The sequence below is a fragment of the Balearica regulorum genome, chromosome 10 (assembly GCF_011004875.1).
Source record: "Balearica regulorum gibbericeps isolate bBalReg1 chromosome 10, bBalReg1.pri, whole genome shotgun sequence".
NCBI lineage: Eukaryota > Metazoa > Chordata > Aves > Gruiformes > Gruidae > Balearica > Balearica regulorum.
Window position 1 is genome coordinate 13244634 of NC_046193.1, and position 25155 is coordinate 13269788.

At 42.5% G+C, this 25155-nt stretch overlaps 1 protein-coding gene across 13 annotated transcripts in view; it reads left to right on the forward strand.

Moving 5' to 3' along the window:
- Window positions 1-25155, forward strand: part of SLC6A6 (solute carrier family 6 member 6) — a 93484-nt gene that overhangs the window by 42985 nt on the left and 25344 nt on the right. For 7 of the 13 annotated variants that reach the window (XM_075762161.1, XM_075762160.1, XM_075762155.1 and 4 more), the window contains 3 exons: window positions 16091-16330; window positions 16910-17044; window positions 19236-19470. In XM_075762161.1, coding sequence (XP_075618276.1) covers window positions 16102-16330; window positions 16910-17044; window positions 19236-19470 — 599 coding nt within the window. In that variant the 5' untranslated portion in view covers window positions 16091-16101. Of the gene's footprint in view, window positions 1-3460; window positions 3567-7481; window positions 7501-16090; window positions 16331-16909; window positions 17045-19235; window positions 19471-25155 lie in introns of those variants that run through there. The other 6 variants (XM_075762153.1, XM_075762156.1, XM_075762151.1 and 3 more) reach the window with 3 other exon arrangements.

Sequence of the window (25155 nt, forward strand, 5' to 3'; positions counted from 1 at the left end):
ACAGTACCTTGAAGGTATTTATAGCTGGATCTCAGCCCAGGAGTCTTCTCATTTATAGACCATATTAATTTAGCTCTCTTAACCTCTCCTTAGATCTTTTTTATTGTCCTTATTTGTATTTCCTTTATTTTTTCTATCTCCTTTCTAATCTGTGGAGACTTGTACTATATCCATTGTGGTTGTTTTGACATAGCATTATGCTTTAGATTTCCATATCATCCCTTCATATGCACACATCCAGAAATAGCTTAGTTTTTGACCCTTCTCTTGCATCACTCAGTAGCATCACACAGAGAAACTGTATTGCTTGGCTAATCTTAACCTGCAGTCACCTTTAGGTCTTTCTTGGATTCACGGCTTTGCAGCTAGCTGCTCCTCAGGCAATGTCACTGCTCTCCTGAGACGTAGGGCTTTATACTTCCTAGCACTAAATCCCCATCCCATTGCATGCCACTTACTTATTTTACCCAGGAATTATTTAAGCCTATGTATTTATTTTAATGCCCTGGGAGTTTATCATTTATGTAAAAGTCGTTACTGTTTTATCATATATAGAGCAAAGTAGTACTTACAGTTTTATGTTTTGATACCTATTATAACTGTCTTCCGCACATTATTTCAGACCCTTTCCCCAGCTCCAATCATTCTTGTTTGCATACCTTCCCTTACTTTTCCTTCTTCCAGTTATAAAAGTTCATAATGTAAAAACTTGACAGGTTTAGCCTTCTCCTTGTCTTCATTTTGTACCTTTTCTCATTATGTGGTTAATATATTGTTGCTGTATCCCTCATATGTATGGCATGATATGGTGTTTCCCAAAGCAGATCATCTTTTCCTCACCTGTTTTGGGGTTGTAGTCAGCTGAACGTCTGCTCCACATCAGTCCCCTCTTGTAGAACCATTAAGGCTAAGTTGTGTCATGGCCCCTGCTATTTCATCTTGTCTTTCCCATTGCACTGAGGAAACCTGGACTGCCAGGACAGTGGTACCCGCACCAAGAAAAATACTGTAAGGCTGATGAATCACAAAGCTGACCAAACAAAACAAGACAAAAAAATAACTATGAGTGAAAAGCTTTTTAGAGGATGTTTGTTCGGTGCTGTCATGAGGCAGGTTTGTTGGATCAGGCTCTGAAATGCAGCAGTAGCTGTGAAATGGCCAACTGGGTTGGGGAGGGCATCGTGTTTACTTATTTTAAATAAGTGTCTGGACTGTCAATACAGCAAGCTGTGGTTGAGGGAGAACGAGTGGAAAAAGTAAATGATGCAGAGATGAGAGCAAACCACAAGCTCCGAGTTTGGCATTTGAATGCCTGACATGGGTCAGGGCTTTTATGATAGTTGGATGCAGTATAAATCATCAAGCTTGGAAGTCAGCTGCAAAATTCTGATCTGGGTTTGGGTCTCAGTTTTGGTGCTACTTTCCATTGAGCTTACCAGCGTGATCCAGACCCAGGGTGTCCATTTGCACCTGTATAGACCAGAATAGAAATAAAAAGAAGTCCTGTCTGAGTTTAGTTTGGAGAGGAATAACACACAGTACAGTTGTTACAACAAGTCAGCACAACCATCATTTACTTTTAAGAGGTTGTTTGGAGAACTTAAATTATTTCCTCATCTAAAACACATTTTGGATAGTATATGGATAACAGCATACTGTTCTGGCCCAAGCCTGACTGATGGTGGTAGATTGCTTTGTAGCTTCTGTATTTATTAAAAAAAATAGAGAAATCAGTAGGTTCTTTCAGAGTCTAAATTTAACAACAGTAATTATTTCAAGCAATTTAAAAAGGAACATAAATCTCACTTGTTTATTACAGCTGCTTCATGAAAACAGCAGCTACAAATAATACCCTGTAATGAAAATCTAGCTAACACTGTCAGGAATTAGCCAACAAGAGAACAAACGTATGGGATCTGGACAAAGGCAGCGTTTCCTTCTCTGGAGGGAGGGTCTTTGCGTTGAGAAGATGGTTATTACCTAAATGCTGGTTTTATCTCCTTGGGTGAGATGAAGACTTTGACATTTCTGCATAGATGAATATGAGTTTTGATTGGAAAATTGTCTGAGATCTACTTAATTTTTATGTACTTTTGCACTTTCTCAAGTACATTCCTAGAGAGAGGGAGGTAAGCAAGTCACAACAAACATATTAATAAATCAAAGATATTTCTGAGGAGATGGGGAATATTTTGTGAGCACTAGAAAAGAATCTACAGAATAACAATGAAAGAGCACAGATCAGAGCCTGGCAGTCTTGGTTCAGGCACAATTTCAACTGTCTTCCACACAATTAAACAGTTCAGGGAATGCAAGGTGAGGAAATAGACAGAGCAGGTCATTCTTCACCATTGCTGTTCATGCGAAGGTCATGGCCATATTCCCCGATCTCCATTTGGAACCTGCTAAGCACTGAAAACACCTGAGGCCACACAGTCAAAGTTTACATTCTATAAAGCAAAACCCCAGGAACAAAATATTTATATTGGCAATCATTGTATTTGGCCCACGCAGAACACCACGGAGGGAATAATTGCCTCCTCGGGGATCAGGGAGCGATAGAGCTGTAGGCTGAGATTTTGTTTATGTTTTTCCTTCCAAGTCACATTTCGAGATGTGTTGTTTAATACCTGTGAAATTAGCTGCAAAGACATACAAATTCAGGATCTAATTCTCAACGGATTTACTCCAGCGTAGCTTTGTTGATTTCAGTAGCATCGCTATTTCTTTATCGTTGTGTAAACAGTATCAAAGTCAGACCCCCTTCATCAGGAATCAGTCCTGCTGACCTTGAAACTGGTGGCTCTTCTGCTGTAGTTCAGAGTCCCTATGTGGGCAAAATCTCAGTGGTCCACTTCTATCTCACTGATCCGCTTCTGCTAATGAATAGCACTGGCTTCAGTGGACTTGTGTCAAATGTATGCAAGTGTTGGGTAGATCTCGCTTATATAGGATTTTTTCCCCGCATTAAATTATTTCGGTATGATGGAAAGCTCCATTAGCAGTCTGAAGCCATATTCTCTTGGTGGTACTCACAAGTCATGGTGTAGCTCAGGCTCATTTGAGTAATCTAGATTACGGGAGAAGAATTTTTTTGTAATCACACACAGTTTCTTCTTCTGCTGCTGGATCCCTGCTTTTAAGCATCTCTGATGTCATCTTAGTGGTAAAAACTGGATTTCCAGTCTACTGCTCTTGGGCAGAGTCACTGAAAGACAGTTGCTTTGTTGTTTTTTTGTCTCCTTCATTAAGAAAGTTAGAGCTGTTTTTTAAGCAGGGTAACCATGGGAAATGCACCTTTCCCAGGCAAGGAGAGTATTCGGCACCTTATGGAGAGCTGGCTCTGTCTCTCTAGCAGGTTGCCTTCCCTTGTAAGAGAAGAGAACCATTTCTGTCATACGCGCTTCAGGGTTTGCTCTTTCATGGGGCGCTGGCACACAGAAAGTTTGATTTTTGCCAGGTACTGAGTGCCTTCTGCAAGGTATGGAGTGCCCTCCTGTCCTTTGCAGCCAAAAAGGAGTTGATTGCTCTTGGCATCAGGCAAATCTGGATGCAGAAGACCACAGGTAGTATTTACCAATTATTTATGTGCTTTCGCATGCCAGAGGCTGTCTGAATCAATTTCCCTAGCATACAAGACATTTTAGGCGTTAATGACACTTGCCTGCCACTAAAAACATTTTTTTAAAAATAATAATACAGTAACAAGCATGACATTTATTGCATTGCCACGGGGAAATTAAAACCCCCCCAAATTAACTACAGTCCAAGTAACTATTAGCTCTTTAGAGCTATTGCAACTGTGTGAGTTATACACCCTGAATGAGCACCATATGCCAATTTACTGTGGCACAGTGAGTCACAGGACACATTGAAGAAAGCAATAATTGCTTGGCATGCATTATAACATTCAGTAGGGTTTTTTGTTTGGTTTTCTTAAAGGAGTATGTTTTTACTCTGACAATAAAATGAGTATCGTCTGATACGTTGCCACGAGGGACTGTTGCTTATATTGTACTTAACCTGGAGCTTACCCATTTGTCACTCCCCACACACACCCTCTGTATCTTTTTCTTTCCAACTGCTTGTATTGTATGCATGCAGTATCAGAATAGGAAGATTGAGCTTTGCATTCAGCATTGTCTTGTCATTTTGTGTTAATCCTCCTCCCTTTTTTTCCTCATCCTCTTTCTTTGTCCGATAGGGAAGTTCAGGTTGGTTATAAGGAAAAAATGTTCACCCTGAGAGGAGTGAAGCAGTGGGACAGGTTGCACAGAGATTGTACAGTCTCCACTCTGGGAGGTTTTCAGAGCTTGACCAGCTAAGGCCATCAGCAACCCAGTCTGATGTTGATGTTGGCCCTTCTTTGAGCAAGAGGCTGGGTTACGTGACCTCCAGAAGTCCCTTCTAACCTAAATTATTTTACGGTTCCGTAAATACCGTAATACCCAGTTCCCGTTCTGATTCAGCCGTAGTGCTGTGTGTGTCGTTAACTCCTCACTCCCCGTTGGAAGCACACAGTCATAGCGTAGAACAGGAGTGACCTCCTGAAGGTCAGTGAAGTTACAGTGGTTTTACTCATGTGGGATTGAAACCAAGATGTAAATGTAAACTCAGATGAGATTAGTAGGTGAAATTTGAGTATCTCTGAAATTAGTTGGAATTTTTACCAGGATTTCACTCGAGATCTCCTCAACTCTTCATTAAGTGCCAATTGAAGTTATCAGTTGAAGAGTTTGATGTATAATTACATCAGGATGAGAAGTATTTAAATAGTAAAGATTGTTTCCCTTTCAGTTACAAATCCCATTCTCTAGCAGCCTTGAAGAGAGCTTTGGGGTATTTAGGATTTAGCAAGTCACCAACTGCCCTTGCTCTGCCGTTACGTGCTGGTTTCCTCCTGTGGCTGTAACCACGTGAGGGAGTTAATGCTGCACAGAGCATCTGTTCCTCAGCCAAACGCCTTCCCAGCCCTGCAGCTGTCTGCCAAAGACCTTTGGACGTGCAGAGGGGTGTCTGTGAGCTCTATAGGGTACAAAATTTTCATGGGTTCGCCCATATGCTAGCCAAAAAATGCCCTTTGTATTTTAATTGTGCCGAAAGAAAGCAAAACCATGCTCAGATTCTCCATATCAGTCTAGGGAATTTTCAACGATGATCTGGCTATTATTGGAAGGAAAAAAAAAACCAACCCAAACCCCAAACCACCTCCCAGTTGACAGGAAAAAGAAATACGGGAATAGTTTTATAGAGTTGCTCTTTCAAGTCTGCCAAGATAAGGTGATTTTTCTCCATATCTCTCCTTTATCAGCAAGAAGTATATTGCTTATGAAAACACCTTGTTTCCCATCAGGTACTGTCAAAAGCAAAGTTTACAAATGAGGCTACCATAGTGGATTGAGGAAGGGCTAAATATGAGCAACCAAAAGCCCTTCTTGTCCCTTTTATGCCAGGCAGAATTCTAAAATCAAGATTTAACAGGATGGTCTTGTTTTCCTATATTTTCTGAGTTTTTCCAGTGATTGGTGCTCTGCCTCTTCTGTAACCACAGCAGTTCTGTCTCTTCATGCAGATCCTCCTTAAATGATGCAGAGGGTTGCTCTTTCAAGGAAATATAGTAGCAGAAGATATTGCTGCTTAGTAGGGTTGAAGGTCCCTTCTCCACTCTTCCTGCAGTACGCAAGCTATAGATTACACGTCAAATTTAATAGACAGGATAATATTCACATGACGAATGTAGAGCGATCTATCTGACTTTGAATCACCTGGGTTTCTGCTTCTGCAAAATTATCAGAAGTTCATGTAGCTCTTGTCTGCATGTCACCTCCTTACAAAATCCAGAAAAGTAAACCAAAGGAAGTTCTCTCACTTTCTACCATTAGTTTACATATGGAGTGTTTTTATGGCTATATCTCAGCTGTTTGTCACGTACCCATCATTTATGGTGGAACTGCAAACAGTTTCCCACCTGTCTGTAATTAGCTTTTGCACACACACAAAAAAAATCATGACAAACAATTGTAGTCATGATGAAAACAGCTTTGGATGTTAAAGGTTAATGTGCCACATTGGTATCTGGTATAAGCATGTTCACTTAGATGAAATTGCACTAAGAAAGAATTTTTCCTCAACTGTTCAGCTTTATGAACTATTCTTCTGAACTGGTCAACAGGAGTAGGTTAAGTTTACAGTAGTCAAGCTCGGACTGTAAAAGCAACCTGCAATGAAAACCATCAGCTGGTGTTTGTTTGAAAAGATAAGAGATGGAGAAAAAGACTCAGGCTGTTCATATATTGTTATGCTGCATTTGGGGATGCTCACCTGCAAAAGCCAGCAGGAAAGCAAGTCCCCGTAGCCTGCGGGATTGACACTGGTGTAAAGGCAGGACTACAGATACCCGTTTCTTGTATTGGAGTCAGCCTTGCTCTTACGAAACTCCCTTCGGTGGCAGCAATTCCAGGGTGAATTCAGTGGGGCTTTTGTCCAAGTAGTATGTGGGATTAGGGTTTTGTTTGTGCTTGCTGTGTGCTCTGCACTTTGCAGAGCATGGTATGCAGAAGTGGTTTATATGTTAGTTTCCTTGGAGAAGTGAAGTATTTGTTCTGGCGTTATTTGGTTTTCATATCTCTCAACATGAAAATGAGCGTAGTTCTCTGTATGTGAAAGCTGATGTCAGAGGTCTGTGGCAAAAGTGAACTGAAAATACACCTCTGATTGCGAATCAGCCTGAATCATGTGACATTTAAAAGCGTATTGATTTAGTCGTCAGTACCAAAGGTTTTACTTCCAACTCAGACCTTCAAAACAGATGGGTAGTGATCAAAACTTTATGATTTTTGATCAGATAATGCCCATTGAGAGGCCTGTAGGATGTAACAGTAATTATTCTGAGATGCCCTCCAGGAGCGTGGTGAGTGGGTCTGGCCGGCCACGGAAGCTCAGAGGATGGAGCTGCAGCTGGAGACCCAGCCAAGGCTGTTCTGGGTTTAAACAAAACATGCCAGTGTCCAGCCGTGCAAGCCAGCACCTGGCACCAGCTGCATGAAAGCAAATAAATACCATAGTGTCTACACAGCTTCGCTTTTTTTGTGTGCGTGTGAAAGTCTGCAGTTCACCGGCCTGTTTTGCAAAGTTGCACTCTCTGAGCTTGTTCACCAGCTTTGCCACTTCTTCTTTTAGCATATCCTCTGCAGAAACCCCCCCCGCGCTGTTTTGTTCTGCCGTATCAGTAGTTTCGATTTCATTTCCTTAATATGCTTAAAGTTTCTGTTCCATTTTTTTCTCTTGAAGGAAGGAAAACAACAACAGTAAATTGAACCTCATGGTGCTTAGGAAATCCCTGGTGGCTGAGGGCCTGTGGGCAGTGGTGCCCTGACCGAGCACCGTAGTCACTCGAGTACCATGAGTACCACGATGCAGCGGTGAGCGTCATTGCTCCACCTTAGCTCCACATCTTAAAATTCTACAGCTGTTTTCCATCCCTGATTCATATTTTCGCTGGTAATTACTGTCAGCATGAAGGAGAAGTCAAGGCAAATCAAAAATAGCTGATTCTGATCATTAAGTTTTAGAGCTCATGTCTCTGTCATCAAGGCTTTGTAACCTCAGACTTTATAGCCCTGTAATGGCTAACGCTGCTGATCGCAAGTGTGCAATCGTTGTTTTCCTGGTACAAGTTAGCCGGCCATTTTCCACCCACGGTGCTGTATTGCACAAGTCTTCCTTCCGTTAATGTATTCTAGAAAAACAATTAGGTGTTATGCAGATGGAGCACGAGAACAAAGAAGAAGAAAGGATTGTTCTCCTCCACCAATGGTGTTGGGATGTAGATTTGTGGCAATAAGGTACTGTACGACATGTTTAAACAGCTGCCACAGGTGGGATGGAAATCCCTCCTCAGTTATTGTTTAAGTAAGTTAGCAGGAATGGATAGAGGCAATAAAAACACAAGTCTGTCTTTGTGTGGAGGTGGCAGCAGCCTGGTTACAAAGCTGATCAGAGCCATTGGTGGATGTGGAAAACTGTTCTTGTTTTTCTGAAAACATGTAATTTTATACATATATCTGGTTTTTACTTAGTTGGAAAACATACTGAAAAACTGTAGTAATCGTCAGTTATGAGAAAGCCCTGGACACTAGCATTGGTAAACTCAGTAAATTTAAGGCAAAATTTAAAATTAGTTGAAAAAAATGGGTGAGGGTGGAGTGAGTTATCTCCAAGAAAAAATACTTTGAAATAATGAACTCATACATTTTATTGCACATTTGCTTCACTAAATGGCTACTTTATTGTTTCTCACCCCTGCACTAGGGCACTGCTTGGTTATCACAGCACGGAGATTGCTGTCTGACATTAGCATGTGTTGTAAGTGCCTTGCAGATGTGTCACGTTGAATCAATACGTTATTAATCACATGCAAAAAATTCAATAGGCACAGCGCACACCACTGACTATTCAAGTTCATAAGCTTTGTGGGCTTTAAAGTTTTTGTCTTTTTTATAGCAGGATGAGGAGCATCCCTTATAGATTTTGATGTGGTTTATTTGTGGCAGTAGATCTAGTTTAATTGATACCAATTCTAGAGAATTGCAATCCACTCAACAGCAAACCTTCAGAATCGAAAACAAAAATACGAAAATGCTTGTTCCTGTGGTCAAAAGTTGTATAACTGCAGGATACAAGGTGGTTGAAGAGTCGAGGATGTGCACAGCTCGTTGAATCTTCTTCGGCAATGCCCATCTCGCTTGGAAAGCCATCACCTTGCCACACCACTTGGATATACTCATGCATTTTGTTAAGGGTCCTCTCTGAAAGATGAGGCCCTCGAGAGGTGGTGTCACCCAGTGAATTAATGTTTTTGCACTTTCACAATGAGAGGGCAGGTACAGCAGAGGGGGTACGCAGGGCAGGCAGCGGGGAGCTGGTGCTTCTTTCCAGCCTATTGACAGTCAGGAGCTGTGAGCTGGCACACCCGGAGGGATTAATTAGGTCAGCAGTTGGCTTCATGTGGACAAAACCAAGTGTTAACTGGATGTTCTCCCGCACATAATTACCAGTACGATGTAGTAGAGATGAGCAGTTTCCCTTCGTTCTCCCTACCTCTTGCCAACCCTTGTTTTCACACTCTCCTTCCTTGTGGTCCTTTGTGCAAGAGTTGCCTTTCAGCTTTCTTCTTTGAGGAGAGGACAGAGCAAGAGGACCACGGCTCTCCAGTGCAGGACGCTTGGTTTCTCGCTGGGATACAGGAGATATACTGTGCAAACTGAAGGTTTTCCATAGGATGGAGTCGTAACCAATGTGACGCAGTGTGCCAGTTCTCTGCTTCACTGCATCCCATGCTCTTCCTCACTGACCGCTGTGGGGGCCAGGGCTGCTGTGGGCCACCTCCCTGGGGCATCGGGCTCCATCCCTCTGAGGCTGGAAGCATCATCTTTGCTTCAGCCCCTGTGTTTAGGGTCAGGGTCATGTTTCCTCTGAAACCCATTGGAGTTTGTGGATATTAATTCTCCTCCTTTCCACCCCACACAATGGGAAGGGACTTTTTAATTTCCTCCTGTTCTGGGTTTAGTTATAACTGCTTTGTTCTTTCACATAAATAAGTAGAACAAAATGAGCATCTAGAGTATTACGTGACTACAGATTTTCTGCTGCTGAAATCTGAGCAAAGATGCAGGATTTTATAACAGCTCTGCGCTGTGACACGGTACCTATTTGAAGAGCATAAATGGAATCACCAGCAAGAAAAAAGTAGGTGGAGAAAAAAGGATACCTTTTGTCCAGACCACAATTGATAAAAAAGAAATTGCGTTAAGCCCTGGGCTTTCCTTTCAGAATAGAGTTCAGCTTTATAAAGGAGTGCATTTTGCTCCTAAAAAATTTTCAGTAGCAGATTTTCTAGTCAATCTTAGAAGACTAAAAAAAGTGTCATAGTGAAAGAAAAGAAAATGATGGAGTGAGAAGGGAGATAGCAAAAGTTGGAGGGAAAACTGAGAAAGAAGAAAGGACAAATGGATAGATGTTTAAATACCCATACCCAGGGAAAAGTAATCAGAAAAAGAGGAGTCCATTAAAGACAAAGAGAATAGTGAGATGTTGTTCAGGGCGTTTTTAGAGGTGTTTATAAGAAGAGAGGCAATGTGTACAATAAAGGGAGTGGTATTCTTTTTCAGAAAACATAGGTATCTTGTTCAATGAAGCAGAAAGAACTTGGGTATGAGTTAAGGACGATAAATGAAGTCAGGTGCTCTTTGGATACTGGTGTGGCCTCACGGGCTGCCAAACATAAAGGCTTGTTCTTCTGCAGATCAGAAAGACTTGTACTAAAGCCATAAGTTTGATCAAGGGGCTGTTTATTTTAATCATGTATTGATTGGCTTAACCACACTGCTCCGGGAGGGAGGGAGGGAAAGCTGTCAACATCAAGAATTACAGCTTTCAAAGTTCCAAGTAATCCTAGGAAATCAGCCAAACATAATAAATGCAGTTTTATTCGGGACCTGATCCTACTACTGTTGAAATCAATAGCAGCTTTTCCATTGCTCTCGATGAGAGTGGAAGCTGCTTATTTGAAGAGCAGCTCTGATCCAGCAATCGGGGCAGCTAATTTTGAAATATTCATGAATATGAATATAAAATAATAATAATTAAAAAAAGAACCAAACCTCAAATAGATTGGCAGATCTAGGAAAGCTCAATTTTTTTTAGGGAGGTTGACTTTGATTTCCAAGATACAAAAGAAAAAAATGGCAGAAAAATAAGAGAGGTGGTAATGTCTAAAGAGGCAGTGAGCTTAAGGAGGGTTAGAAAAATTAATTATAGTGGGATAAACATGTCTTTCAAAAGCCATTGAGACAGAAGAGGAGGAGAGAGCACTGAGAAGCTGAAGACATACAGTCTGCACAGGCTGAACTTAGTAGAAAAGAGTCGTTGAAACAAAAGTAGTGGTGGTACACATTACGCTGCAAAAATAATCCATAAAATGAGCAGTACAACCGGACAGTCGTTCCTCAGGCAGCGTTCCCATCAAGGTCAGATACACTCGGAGTATGTACTTTGCTTTCAGTTTTCTTTCTGGAAGAACGAGCCAGAAAACAAATGTTCAGTTATGATTCCGGTCACCAACTCAGTGTGTTGAATCCCTATTCAAAGTTTGTATACATTGACCAAAAAAGAAGTAGCTCCTTTGGTGTGGTTTCAGATCTTCAGACACAAGACAGGACATGCATTTTAGCATGTGTAAATATTTACAAATACACACCTGTGTGTACAGGCATACTTTGATTTTCATGCTTCCATCAGCATTTGGAAAACCACTGTTTTGAAAACTTGATTTTTAAAGATTATTAAGTGAGGTCACATCCACAATGAATTTGTCCTCAGGGCTCCTCCTGAAAGGTGTTACCCTGGGTTGGTCGCCTGTCTCTGGCTATAAGAAGCTTGGAGCGGATCATTACTGTAATCCCAAAGGAGAAATTGAACAGTTTATTTTCAGATGTGTAATCCGTGGATTGTCTGTCAAAAAAAAGTCAGTGGTTCAGCAGTAATGTGAGTTGTGTCTGTTCTGACAACCAGCAGGTCCTGTCCGCGCTGGTGGCCTTCCCCCATGTGCATCTCTCATCGTCTGATCCCTCTGCCCAGGGCCTCCGCCTTCCCCTACCCCTCATTTTTTGCATGTTATGAAGGATTACATTTCAATGCCAGTATTTTTTAAAGGGTATAGGTTATCTGAGGTGCAGGCTGTACGTGCAAAGATACGATAGCTCTTAGCACAGTAGATGGCCCAAGCCAGGCTGGCTGTGAAAGTGCTCTGCTTATGGCTAATCTTTTGGTATTTTCAGCTGTGCACCAAAGACTAATCAGTCACAAGGGGCAGCAAGAGAGCTTGGGTTATTGCAGGGGTATTTCACACGAGGAAATCTGTGCTCCAGGCCCAAGGGACAGATGCATGATTCTCCTGCAGAAGAAGAGGAGGACTTGAGGTGCTCCTGGCTGCACCAGGGAGCAGATGCTTGAGAAGCGCAAAGCACCCGTGCTTGCTCCCTTATTCTATTTTTTCCACGTTTTACCAGCATCAATTTGACAATTGATAACTTCATCCTCTGTTAATTAGGGTTTGTACCAGTGTACATGAGAGCAGATCCTGGGCCTGGCCCAGTCTGGATCCTTTCTCCCCTTGCTTTCAGGTCAGGCTGTAGCTGTTAGGCTGGGCTCAGTTTGGTAGCACGCTGTGAATGGCAGGCTTGACTGCCGCTTTTTATTTATCCATATTAAGTTCATCAGGCTTCCTGGGGCCATCCGAAGCTTCCTGGAGTGGGTACTCTCACAGGCAGATGTGGCTCCTGGAAGGCAGACGTGTAGCTCTGGGAGGCAGATATCTGCCTCAGACTTGGATCACTCCTTTTGGACTATGTGGTTGTAAGAGCATTTTCTTACAATATATTTCCTTGGGGGAATCAGATGGACTTAGATCTCGGATACCATCCCCACTAAGTGATACAGTAAAAATAACCTATTATTCTCTGGTTCTGACCTGGGCGGTGACAACATATTGTTTCAGCATCTCTGTCAGACTATTTCCCTTAAGAGCCATTTTAACCTCACCCAGTGGGACATAACTAAAGGAAATGAAACTCCAACCCCATTAAGGAGAAAGACAATGCCTTTCACTAAACAAACTTGATTTTCTTGGCTTTTCTTTGCCAAGGAGAATCGCCCGTACCCCCCACCCTTGCAGCCTTTGTAGACAGTTCCTGTAATTGGGAATGGCTGGGTGGACACCAATGGTTGGCAGCAAAGGGGGATAAATCCGACATCCCTTGAACGTGACATGGGCTGGGACCGCAGTCCCAGGTGGCCGCTTAGCGTCAATTCCTATGGTACTGGTCGGCGGTACGTGCCTGCCAGCCACAGCTGCCGGCCCTCGAAACACAATCAGGATTTTAGCAAGACTAGATAAGAGATACACAGTAAAACTGGGCTGTTACTAATTTTGTGCAGGCATTGGATAAGTACTGTACTGTGCCCCACTGGCGAGAGCTGGTGACTTGCAACAAGATTGTGGTGGTCCATCTCCTGGCACTCGTGCGGTGGAACGGCCACCCCAAAAGCAAGTGTCACCTTGAGGGTTTGTCATTTGTGGGCTAAGGGGAAGGTCACGATTCATTTTCACACTCCAGCTAAGGCTGAAACAAAATTTGCACTCACTAATTAGGTTTTCAAATGTGGCCATTAATTTGGGGTGTCTTAAGACAAATTAGAAATCCCTTTTTAAAATGCAGTCCCACGCAATTACGAAGTAGGAGTCTGAAAAGGCACCGTTTCACATTTTGCGTGTGGGTAATTAGGACAAACCCCAGGGTGATCACCTCGTCCCTGGGAGAGTTAGGGTTTGCAGAACGCAATCAGTTGGTCAGGCTTGCAAACTCTGGGTAGAACTATGTAACACCTGGGTCAAAGTAAATCCACAGGCAAGAAGATTAGAACTGGCGGAAAAATAAAGAACTCTGTGTCGCAAGATAAAAGTAGATTGCAAAAAAATATCAATCCTGGAAGAGTTTTTAATCTCAGAGGTTGCTAATGCCTGTAGGTCCCCTTGGGTTTTTGACAGAAAGGTAACCCCTGTGCCCAGTGTTCCATTTTGGGGTATTTCCAGTATCAGTCCCCACGGGGAGCAGTTAAGATCCTATTTCAAACCTTAATCCTGCAGGGATCTATAAATCTATATATCTCTGTGCCCTGTTAAGCAGGTTCATGGCTGTCCCAGCAGTTCACCAAAAAATTGTCTGAAAAACAAGAGCGTACCCTAAACACTAGGTGTGAGTTACTCTCTCTTTTGCACACTTTCTTCCTCTGTTGATGAGTGTTTCAATAACCCCTGTGAAGAACAGCTTCCATGAGAGACAGTCCAAATGCCCTCCATTCCTCAGCCCAGAATAGCCTGTTGCCTGATGGTTATGACATTTTCCTGCAAGATGAAAGATAGGGAATTCAAGCAGCACCAATAGCGAAAGAAAGTGAAATTGGGCTTTCTCCATGCCTGGTTGCTGTTGCAGTGAGAGCAGGACATCAGCCACCTCGTAGGTACCTCTTGGAAGAAAAGCGATTGCACCTATTTTTTTTCTCCCTCAAGAGATGACTCCAGGGGGTGATGCAGGGTGGTACCTATTTGGGCCTCGGAGTGAGATGCAGATGTCCCAGGGAGGTTAAGGCTACTGTGAATCCCTCTTGGAGGCACCTCCATTAATCTCCATGCATGCCACTAGGAACACAAGTTAGCTATTGTGAATTAATTCCCTGAAGCAACCAGGTGCCTAAAGGCTGTTATGGAGCTGGCCCTACCATTATTATTCAGTTACTACACTACTTTATCTCACACCATGTCTCTAACAGCAACCAATAGGAGCTATTGTAGAGGAATATGTGTCCTGCCCTCATACCCCTACAGTGGGTGGTGATGATCCATCACCCTGTGATTAACTTTCTCCTTCTGTGAGCTCTCTCTGCTGTTGAGCAGGAGGTATTGCAGTTGCTCATGTCACCTCTGTGCGGTCAGCAGTGGCCTTTTGTAAAAAACAGTAGAAAGTCATAATGATTAGCATTGTGAAGATTAAAGTCCCTTTTCAGATCATGGCCTGATAGGCGACTGCTGTTGCAATACCTGCTTCGTAAAGGCCACCAGTATGTCAGTGGGATGAGTATCGAGCTGCTGTGGTTTGCGAAAATGTTAGCCTTCCGAAACTTTCCATGGTGGATGGAAAGATTTACGGGTACAGTGATGCATATCTATCTCAAAGTCATGTTCAGATTAAAAGCTTCCTGCAGAGCTAATGTCAACTCAGGTTTCAGGTCACTGCCACAAGCTAAATCAGGTTAGAGATCAAAACCAGCAAGCAGGTACGAGGGAGGCTTGCAGCTATCGAATGGGATAATCTGTAGCATGATTTTTTTATGACTGTGCACCCATAATGGCATGTTCAAGCAGGGAATGGTTGTGGTCTGGTATAAACTTGCTGGTTTGCCTGGTTCTGGTGAAGATTTCACATGCTTTTCAGTATCAAAAACCTGTGCAAAAATAACTGGTCAGATCCAGCTAAGTCACTTGAGTTATGTGGGGAATGAATTGGCCTCATATGCCTGAATCTAAGTTAACATAAAAGCTACAAGTTATTTCTAAATTGTTTTCAGTAGGAAATCCTTGATGAAAAGGCGCTTGTTAGAGTAATTCTTTCTGTTATTACTCTTACACAATCTATGATTTTTGAACATCATAAATTATATATATAAATTATAAAACCAGCTATGATTTAATATGCTTTGGGTTTTGCATCAGGTGACTCATGCCACTGACTTTTTAATTAACTAAGGAACCATCATTCTTGGCAAACTGTTCAATTGCATAGGTGTGTATAAGACAATAATTGAATATAAAGGTTTATTTTTGTCCCTTTATTGATGTGAAGGGAAAACAGTGCCGTTATGAAAATGGAATAATCTGAAAAGATTCCTTCAGTTTCTGCGGGTTGATTAGAACAAATGACTTTCCATTCCCGTTTTTATGAATGTATAGTTTTCTGAAAGCTTTATAATACTTAAGGGAAAGGAAATTGCAGGCAGTAAATGATACAGGATGGTTCAGGTTATTGGGAAATAGAGGAATGGGTTTTATCTGGAAAGGTGAGATTTACTATTCTGCTGTAGTTCACTTAAATGCTTGAGACGGAATCAGGTGCGGTGATTTGTACCTTATTATGGGCATGGAAACAGCATGAGACACTTGCTCAGTAACACCATTTGCTGATGCCGATGCAGTGCGCAGTCTTTATACACCTTTGTCTGCAGCCAGCAGGTTGGCAGCGGTCTCAAAGCTTTGCTGTGCCCTACAGTGCATTGGCCACAAAGAGGTGACCACAGAGTCCAGGGGTGGTTTGTCTCTCCTGGTCAGTGAAGGCAGCAGATGTATTTTCATATCTCAGCTTGATAAACAGCACTGTTTTTGTGGAATTAATTTGGTTAAACAATTCTTGCAGTGTTAGAGAGCTCCAGCAGTAAAGACTGTTTAACAAACCCAGGGTATTTTTTTTTTCCTATGTAGAAAGCAGAAATATGGCAACAAAGGAAAAGCTTCAGTGCTTGAAAGATTTCCACAAGGACATCCTCAAACCTTCCCCCGGCAAGAGCCCGGGGACACGGCCTGAGGATGAGGCAGAAGGAAAGCCGCCCCAGCGGGAGAAGTGGGCGAGCAAGATTGACTTTCTGCTGTCCGTGGCTGGTGGATTTATTGGTTTAGGCAACGTCTGGCGGTTTCCGTATCTCTGCTACAAAAATGGCGGAGGTGAGTATTTCTTTATTTCATTCTCACGAATCAATCTGTCTGCTTTATGCTTACTATTTTTCAGTGCCTTCATCCAATTTTTAACAAGGATAACCACACATCTGTTTTCTGCCTTCTTCACCAGTCTTCAGGAAAGATTGGTTTATTGCTTAATAATTTTGGTTAAAACTTAGTTAGGGAAAACCAACAGCAATTAAAAATCTTACACTGATGAACCTTTTCTGCTACAATTGAGTCTGAGTTTTAACCAGAAGACATGCTAATAATACAGACCAGTAGGATTTCAGACCAGTGCAATTCAGAGTAAGAGCATTCTGAGCCATGTGAAACTGTTGTGTGCCTAACCCCATTGTTATTGCAGATTTTCACTTTAAAAAGGTAAGAAAATGCCCTTTCCAGCTGTATATACCCATTCCTTTTGCAGACAACGTGAGCACCCCAGAATAAGATTATTGTGTACCGATATTAAGGTATAAAATATGTTTCTTTGTTTATATATGCCTGTTACCACTTTTCAGAAAATCTTGTGTAAGTTCACTCACTTCATCTCAGTTTTGTACTATTATATTTTCTCAACAGGTGCATTTCTTATACCTTATTTCATTTTCCTGTTTGGGGGAGGTCTTCCCGTGTTTTTCCTGGAGGTGGTGCTAGGACAGTATACCTCTGAAGGTGGAATTACATGCTGGGAAAAGATCTGCCCTATTTTCACTGGTTAGTACATCTTCTTGTGCTTTACTGCTTAAAGACACCTCTGTAAACCATGTGCAGCAACACTATTCCCCTCATGTCCATTAATTCAGCTATTTGCCGTAGTAATTGAGGGTATGCTACTGGTTCCTGGAAAGGTAGAAGTCAGAGAGTCTGAAGGACAAAGTAAGGTATTGATTTTGATGCTATCATCTTGTTAACTGGCAGAACTGCCGATAAGCAAGAAAGAAATTGCATATTATGCCATAAAAAGGCAATGGCACGTTTTGCTCACAGGTGTCGGAGAAAGTGTTGTTTTGGAAGGCTAGATGGCCTTAGTGAAAGCATTTTCAAAATATTATTCTGCTCTGGAAATCAAAATCATTCTGCCATGTGACAGCTTATCATTGGCATCATCCCTCTGTTACTGATACAGCCAAAACCTGGATGGCATATTTTGGTAGGATTCAGGAACGGGACTTTTGTCGTAACTGAGAAAGTCCTGGCAAACAGGCATGTTGGTCTGATGTTATTGAAGGACCATTGCCAGCGAATGAAGAATCACTCACCGCTCACAGGAATTCTACGAATGCTGCTCTGGAAGTTAACTAGAATGAGAAAAATGAAAGACAGGTTAGAAAAATTACCAAGGATGCCTATCTTGTGTATAGATTACCTTTTACAGCTGGACAGCACAGGCAGAATAATTTGGAATAATTACACTAAACAGAGCATCACTCTTCAAATCCCATTTAGAAAGAGTGGGCACTTAATGCTGCTGTGTCTCTAGCTCTGTCACCATCGTTCCAGGCATCTCTCTCCCTTTATGTCACCCGAAGCAGAAGTGAAGGCTTTCTCCGTGGCTCACACTCCCACCTAATACTCAGAATGCTGCTGAGGTTGATGTAATTGTGCTGCTTTAGCTCCATTTTCTTCCTCCTCCTCCCACTTTTATGAAGTTGTTGGGGGTTTTGGGTTTTTTTTTTGAGGAGGAAGGAATGTGCCTTGTTTAAATAGCAATCTCCCAGGCATCCATAAAGAGAAATTGTAGCTCTAATAATGTGACTAGCTGTATATCCTGAATGAAATGCAGCTGTACAGAATAAATAGCACTTTCTCTGCTTGTTTTCACTTGGCATAAAAATAATCTCTGGTGGTAAAGACTCCTGCTGCAATAAGGTTTGAAACTGTAAAATATGAGGCAGGTATTCCAGATGCTGGGGTAGGTATCGGAGTGATGCTAAAGGGAACCTCATAGGCTTTTTGTCCTCTTGTAAGAGTCTGCTCTAAGTTTTTAAAGGAAATCTTTTTTTTTTCTCTGATATTCCTAAATGGTAATCTTTTTGGAGCTAAAAGATTTTCAGGTACAGGGACTTCTCAGAGTCCTTTCATTTTGTATTTAAAAAAATAGTGACTGCTTCTGCACTTAAGACGTAGTATGAATCTGCCAGTGGAGCTAAACTGCCGCGCTAGGAGAGAGATACCAGACTCGGGAGAAACGTTGTGGTATTTAATTAAAGCCTCTACCGGAACAGCATTCCGCCACCTCCTGAAGTTGTGTAGGACTCACTCTTATCTGCCCATGACCCTGCTTTGAAAAACAAACAGGGAACATTTTTTATCGTCAAATATTGATTGCAGAGTTAAACATTGATCTAATTAACTATAGCAGCTACAAATATCATTCTTCCTTTGCACAAGTGAAATCGGGGCAGAAACAGCAGCTTTCACATTGATAGCTTTGGAATTTTCCTCTTTAACTCATTCAAGAACTGTCTTTTTTTTTTTTACACGTAGGCTGAGCCAAGCCAGCCGAGCTGCTCCGAGGAAACTGGCTTGGGAGACAGTGTGACAAGAATGAGGTTGCCCACATAAGTACCTAAGAAGTGAGGTGGCGTAGCTCTCAAATAAGCAAAGCATGATGCCTTGGCTTCCTTCTACTAAAACTTGAAATAGCTGGGTTAGTGTTAAATTGGGTAGACGTCCTGCACACCTCCCCTCCAGCAAACCGCAGCCAGAAGCTCAGCCCAGAGTGCCCGTGCTCGTCAGACTGTGTGTCGCGTGTGGTTGAGTTGAGCTGAGTTTCCATCAGCAGTGCGGTAGAGCAGAATACAAGTCCATGATGCAGTGGGAATAGCATCAGCTCCACGAGATCACAAGGTGCCCTGGCAAGAATTGGCTGACACATCTTTCTTTTCTCTCCCCCTCTCTCTAGGAATTGGTTATGCTTCCATAGTGATTGTGTCCCTTCTGAACGTGTACTACATCGTGATCCTGGCCTGGGGACTGTACTACCTGTTCCAGTCCTTCCAAAGCGTCCTGCCATGGGCACACTGCCACCAGAAATGGAACACACCGACCTGCGTGGAAGACACTCTCAGGAAGAACAAAACACTCTGGATATCACTGAATGCCACTAACTTCACCTCTCCTGTCACGGAGTTCTGGGAGTAAGTACCCCTTCTTCGTGGTGCCTTTGGGGTGCTTCAGTGGCATGGAGGAGGTCAGGCCTCAGATTTTGTGGAAGCCCCATGGGGAATGTTAGATAGGAAAAGAAAATTGCTGTGAGTGTCAGTTGTTTGACCGGTGTTTGCTACTGTTTCTCATCCATCTTGAGACAGACTGGTAAGTCTGGGAGCGGTGGAGGAAGGTGTTAGATGTGTAACTGCATTCATCCTAGGGTGTACAGGGAGCCCTAAAAGCCCAGTGCAACTTCTGCTTTGGAAGAAAACTTCTTTCCTTCTTGGTTGGGATTCTCTGAATGCACAGAGTGAACAGAAACAAGTCACTTCAGATGCCCTGATAGCAGGGATTTATGGTGGAAATGGTGACAAATCACCCCCCTTGTGGATGCCTCTTCCTCTTTCCCAGCTTTAGCATTTGCAGTACACTTTGTGAAGCTTTACTCATCTCTTATCAGTCTGACAATGATGCAAAGCATTGATCTCAGCAATAAAACCGACAGAGGTGGTGAACGTTGTCCTTTACTGTAGGTTTCTCAGGTCATCTTTATTACATCATTTTTTTTCTGCCGTCTCTGAACAGACCCTGTTTTGCAGGATGCCTGGATTTCATCAGGCCTAAGATTCTTATTCCCATTTCTCTCTTCTTTTCTGAACGGGCATGACCTCAAATCTCTGTGTGTTTATATAGGCGTCAAAACATAGCAGCAGAGGAAGACACCTGTAGGGAAACTTAAATCCAAAGGATCTACAAATAGCTTAGGAAGAAATTTTTTTTTCTTGGCTTACTCAGATGGTCAATTAAGAGTAGAATTAGTTTCTGACCCAGCTTGGCTTTCTCAGCATGTTTAAAGTCCAGTTTGGTCCCTGATCAACTTGTACCTACTTCTCTATTTTTAAAAAGAAGTGTCAGCGAATAGCCTCCGCAGGAGTGATGTTAATGCCAAAGATATTTGGCATGAGTTAGGTTTAGAAAAAAATACTCTTATGAACTGTGGTAAAATTTGTAACACAAGAGCCAAAATACAAAGGGCAGATTGGGTCTCGGATGAGCAGTTTGTCAAGAGGCACCGGTGACCAGCCTGAGAGACGCGTTGCAGGCTGTAAGGGCAGTTGTTTCCACCATACTGTGAGCACTGTGTTTCCATGTTGAGTGACATACTTTCCCAAGCAACTTCCTCCCTTGTAAATATGGAGGGAGTTGGAAAAGGGTTGTTAAATGGTACCTTTGGATGTTTTAGGGGAACTTAGAGGCAAGTTGCTGTGGAAGAGGAAGCAACTCTCACTCCTTTGGACTCTCCCACAACGACTTTGGGACTGAGGGCCGTGAATCCAAATGAGTTCAAAGGTCTCTTCAAGGCCTCCCTAAGAATCACGGGTCCACAGTGCTGCCCCTGAAATAGAGTTACTCTCCCAGGACTTGAAAAACACTGTGTTCATCTTCAGTTTTGTGCAGTAAGTTTGCTCACAGGTCCTCTTGCAACTGGGGACAGCCATGAGCTTAGGAGCCTCCTGATGTGGCCACAGGGTTGTCCTGCTGCTCTAGAAGCTTCTACTCTATAATGCACAGATTTACAGGCTGAGTTGTTTCCCTGGGGCCCTAGGTGGCATGTCCACTTCAGGAGACTGAAGATACTGTAGCAGAAGGAAGTGGGTCTGGGAGTTGGAAAAGGGGTTGTAAAAGAAAGAGTGAGGGCTCCAGGATCTTTCCGTGGGTAACGACACAGCAGGTACACGGTGAAGGGCCTTATGGTAGGGCAGCCTGTCCAGGGGTTGGTGGAATGATGTCCCCATGGGAGCGCATTAGGGGTGGAGCTTTTAGGTTCCTCTGAAATAAACCAAGTGTCTGTCCTCAAAACTCCCCTGCAAGCTGAACCGAATCCTCCTGTAGGCACAGCCTTACAGACTTAGTCAGACTGGAGGTGCCCAAGGCTGGAGGACAAATCCTTGATCCTCACAGCACTTTCCCCTTCCCTTGGTCTTGCCTTCACTGTTTCTGTAGCAGAGCCGGAGCAAAGGTTGCTCAGCAATTAGTGCTCATGGGGGCAGCCCTCCTTGCACTTTGCAGCCACTTTAACTTTTGTCCTCAAATAACAGATTTAAACATTGTCAACTGAACTGTTCCCTGGAGTCATGCTAGGGAGGAGTTTGGCTCCACAATCCTACTAGTACAGACATACTGTCCATAGCTGACTGTTTCATCATGAGCAAAACTGCCCTTAACAGAGCAAGCTGCCTTCAGGACTCATGGCACTTACAGAAGTATTAAAAATAGCTGTTCTCTCTGCATAAATAACTATTGGTGTCTTAAAGTAAGGACAGAGATCATGCAGCACTGTTGTAATTAAAGTAGCATAGCTTTGACATGGTGCAAGCATTTAGTATCCCCAGTTTTTCCCCAGCCATACTACTGTTCTTTATAGTTCTGAAATTAAAAATCATTTGAAAAACTTTCAGGTACTTTACCATCATAGACAATGCCAGCTGCCAGCCAGCCAGCTACCCACATTGAAAGGACAGGTCAATAAATAGTCTTTAACTGAAGATATCCATCTGCTTTGTGGCACAATTAATTCCAATTTAATTCAGGGGTTTGAGTATTTGGTTTCTGAAACCCAATGCCATTTTTATTGTGGGACATTTATGTAGTGTCCTTATCAGTATTGCCTTGTAAAACTAATGCTGCCCAGATATAATTGACCACATTGATGCATTAACCTCTTTGCGTTGAATAACACGTGTCTTTCTCAGCCTGGCTGGACGTATAGTACAGCCTGACATTTCAGTTCATTTGAATTAATGTTCTGTGCAAATCACATGCTTGCTTGAGCAGCAATAAAAGGGGGTTAAGCAAATCTGGCTTTGTATCAGGAGACTTACCTCTTGGTATCACATGCTTCAGGTTTTATTTCTGAAGATTTTGTTTTAAAGTCCAAAACCTTACAGGCTTACACACGTATTAATACATAAGGCATAAGTGTTATGGGGTAATTATGGTTGAACAAAACCTTTGATTGTCTGGTGCTGGCCAGTTGTTTATAAATATTTGGTAATCAGCAGACTTTATTTGTCCAAATCCCAAGAAAGACCATCACATGCTGTTGGCATGTAATCCCAAAGAGAGCAGCGCAAAAAATAAACAAAATCTAGGGCAGCTGTCTCTGCCTTGGGGGCAAACTTGAGAGTTTAAAAATTTGTTTCATATTCTCCTTCTGGTAGTCTTCTGGTACAACTGCTTCAGTGTTAGTTATTCTTGTCCACCCAACATGAAAGGGTGCTTCGCCTTTCCTGGTACAAAAGGTCCTGTCTGCATTCACTTGATTAACGAGCTGGAATATCCTTCACAGATTGCATAACTCTCCTCATTTTATTTTTGTTTATATTCTAGAGCCAGTTACAGCTCCTATTACATTTCCATATTGCACATCACTAGAACATATTAGTGTATGAACAAGGTTCAAGAACTCATGTTTACAACAAACTCAGCCCCAGCCTGTTGTCCCATTGATTATATACGAGTGACAGTTAATGACAGCATCAAGACTATAAATTAGAATGAGTAACAACTTCATGCATAAATGGTGTGAAGTTAGTTGAGTGGGCTTGGCTGAATCTAAGCAGCAGTGGGTTGTGTAACAAAATTGAAGAGCTATCAGCATAGCCTGGCTTGTGCTCCTTCCTGAACTTGAATTTTCAGGGTATCGCAAATCCAGGTTGAATGCTTCTGCTGCAAAAAAACCTTGAGTTAGATTTCATGAAACAATTTTCACACTGAGGCTCCCCTGATAATTCTGAGCGGATTCCTTGGGGTAGTTGGTCTTTGTGAGACGAGACAACCCAGGACAGAAAGCCAGCACATCACTTTTAGTGCGCTTGCTGCCTCACCATAAAAAAGAAACACATCTGGCTCTCAGTAACCCATTGGGGTGCCCTCCAAAAAAACTTGAAAGGATTGCTGGGGCAAACTCTAGTTGCAATGACCACTTGTTTTTAGTTCCCCAATAAAAAGTGAAGAAGTCTCAGCTGAATGCATTAATAGAGCTCCCTATTCCAAAATGCATTTGCAGTTAATTATTCATGGCTTCCTGAGAGGTAGCTCTATAGGTTGCCTTTTTTAATATGAACTGCCCCTTAGATTGGAAAATTGCCATTTATTTTTTAAAAAGCCACAGAAGGTTGCAGCTGAACTTTGTCATCTTATAAATGTATTTTCTTCTATTGTATATGCACAGCGGGTTTTTCCCTGGTTTCTTTAGGCTCAGGTGAACCAGGACTGCAACTTTATGCCAAATATTCATTACTGAGGGGTTTCTCGTAACTGTTGAATAGCTGTGCTGATTAGGGCAGACTTACCCTGCCTGGTGCCATTAGTCCTTTTCCATAACAAAATACACACACGTTCAGAGAGAATAAAGCATTTGGTGTGAGAACACATTGGCACAGGTAATCCAAGCGAATTTGGCAAACAGAGACACAAAAACAGATGGATGAGGGTTTGAGCCCTATTAAACTGCTCGATCCAGGGTTTGTTGGTTGTTTTTTTTTCAAAAACTAATTGCAAGTTTTCCATCGGTGACTTCATTCACTATAATTTCCATGGTAATAGAAAAAAAAAAGTTTAACTAATTCAGGGGAAAAACAAACCACAGTGGTTTGTCTTGTACTGGATCCACAGGCAAAGCTGCCTACTCCACGCTTGTGGGCCTGATCCTGGTTCAGCACCCCAGACTGCTGTGGTCTCTGCTCTCCACAACTCAGGTGAAGGAAAGTGGATGATTTTTATAGCTGTCTGAAAATAAGATTTAATTAACAGTTTGTTAGGTGGCAAGTTCATTTCTCTAGTCTTAGGGCAAGGTATTTCTGTTGTAATTGAGGTCAAAATTCTCCTTGACTTAAAAAAAACTTGCAGAAAGTCTTCAGAGTTTAGTAGGTTCATTTGCAGAGGAGTTTTAGCTAAGTGAACAGTAAGAAACAGTTTGTTCTTTCATACATATTTGACAAATGAAGTATCAGGTATGACAAGGTCTGTCCAGTGTGTGAGGACAGTGTATGCTGCATGAAATTAAAACAATAGTTTTAAGTCGGTATTTGATGGTGACCCAAGGCAATTTCCAAAAGAGAGAAGCCTTAATGAATTTTCCCTCTCAGGAACAGGGTATTTTGGCGGTCAGATGTTGCTCCCTTCAGACCCAGCTTAGGAATTTCTTTTCATTTATTAACCTAAGTGACAGAATAAAGTTTACCAAGTATCTGGAGTTAGCTAAACAAGACCCTCGTGTCTGCGGTGCTGAGGGCAGACGGCAGCGCGCCCGGGTAGTGTTTGGGGGGGTGGGCTGCAGGGGGAGAACGGGTAATGGCTCCAGCCTTCGCCCTGCAAAGCCGCACAGCGTGACAGTTCCATGCGTTGCTTTTTCCCTTTCCTCCTTGTGGCAGTCTTGCTAATGAACTGAAAAGGAGGAGAAACACACGGATGCAGGCCAGCTGCAAGTGTCCGTGATGGAGACATCATGTGCAATGCTGCCACGTGGCTTCAGAGCCAAGGGTTTGTGGCGACGCTGGGGCGAGTCGGTCTTGCATCTTTAAGGGAGCAATTGTGAAAGCCGTAGTGCTTTGAGCATACTTTCTTATCTCATATTGAGGTGGTCACGGGCTGCTAAAAAGAGCTTAAAATGC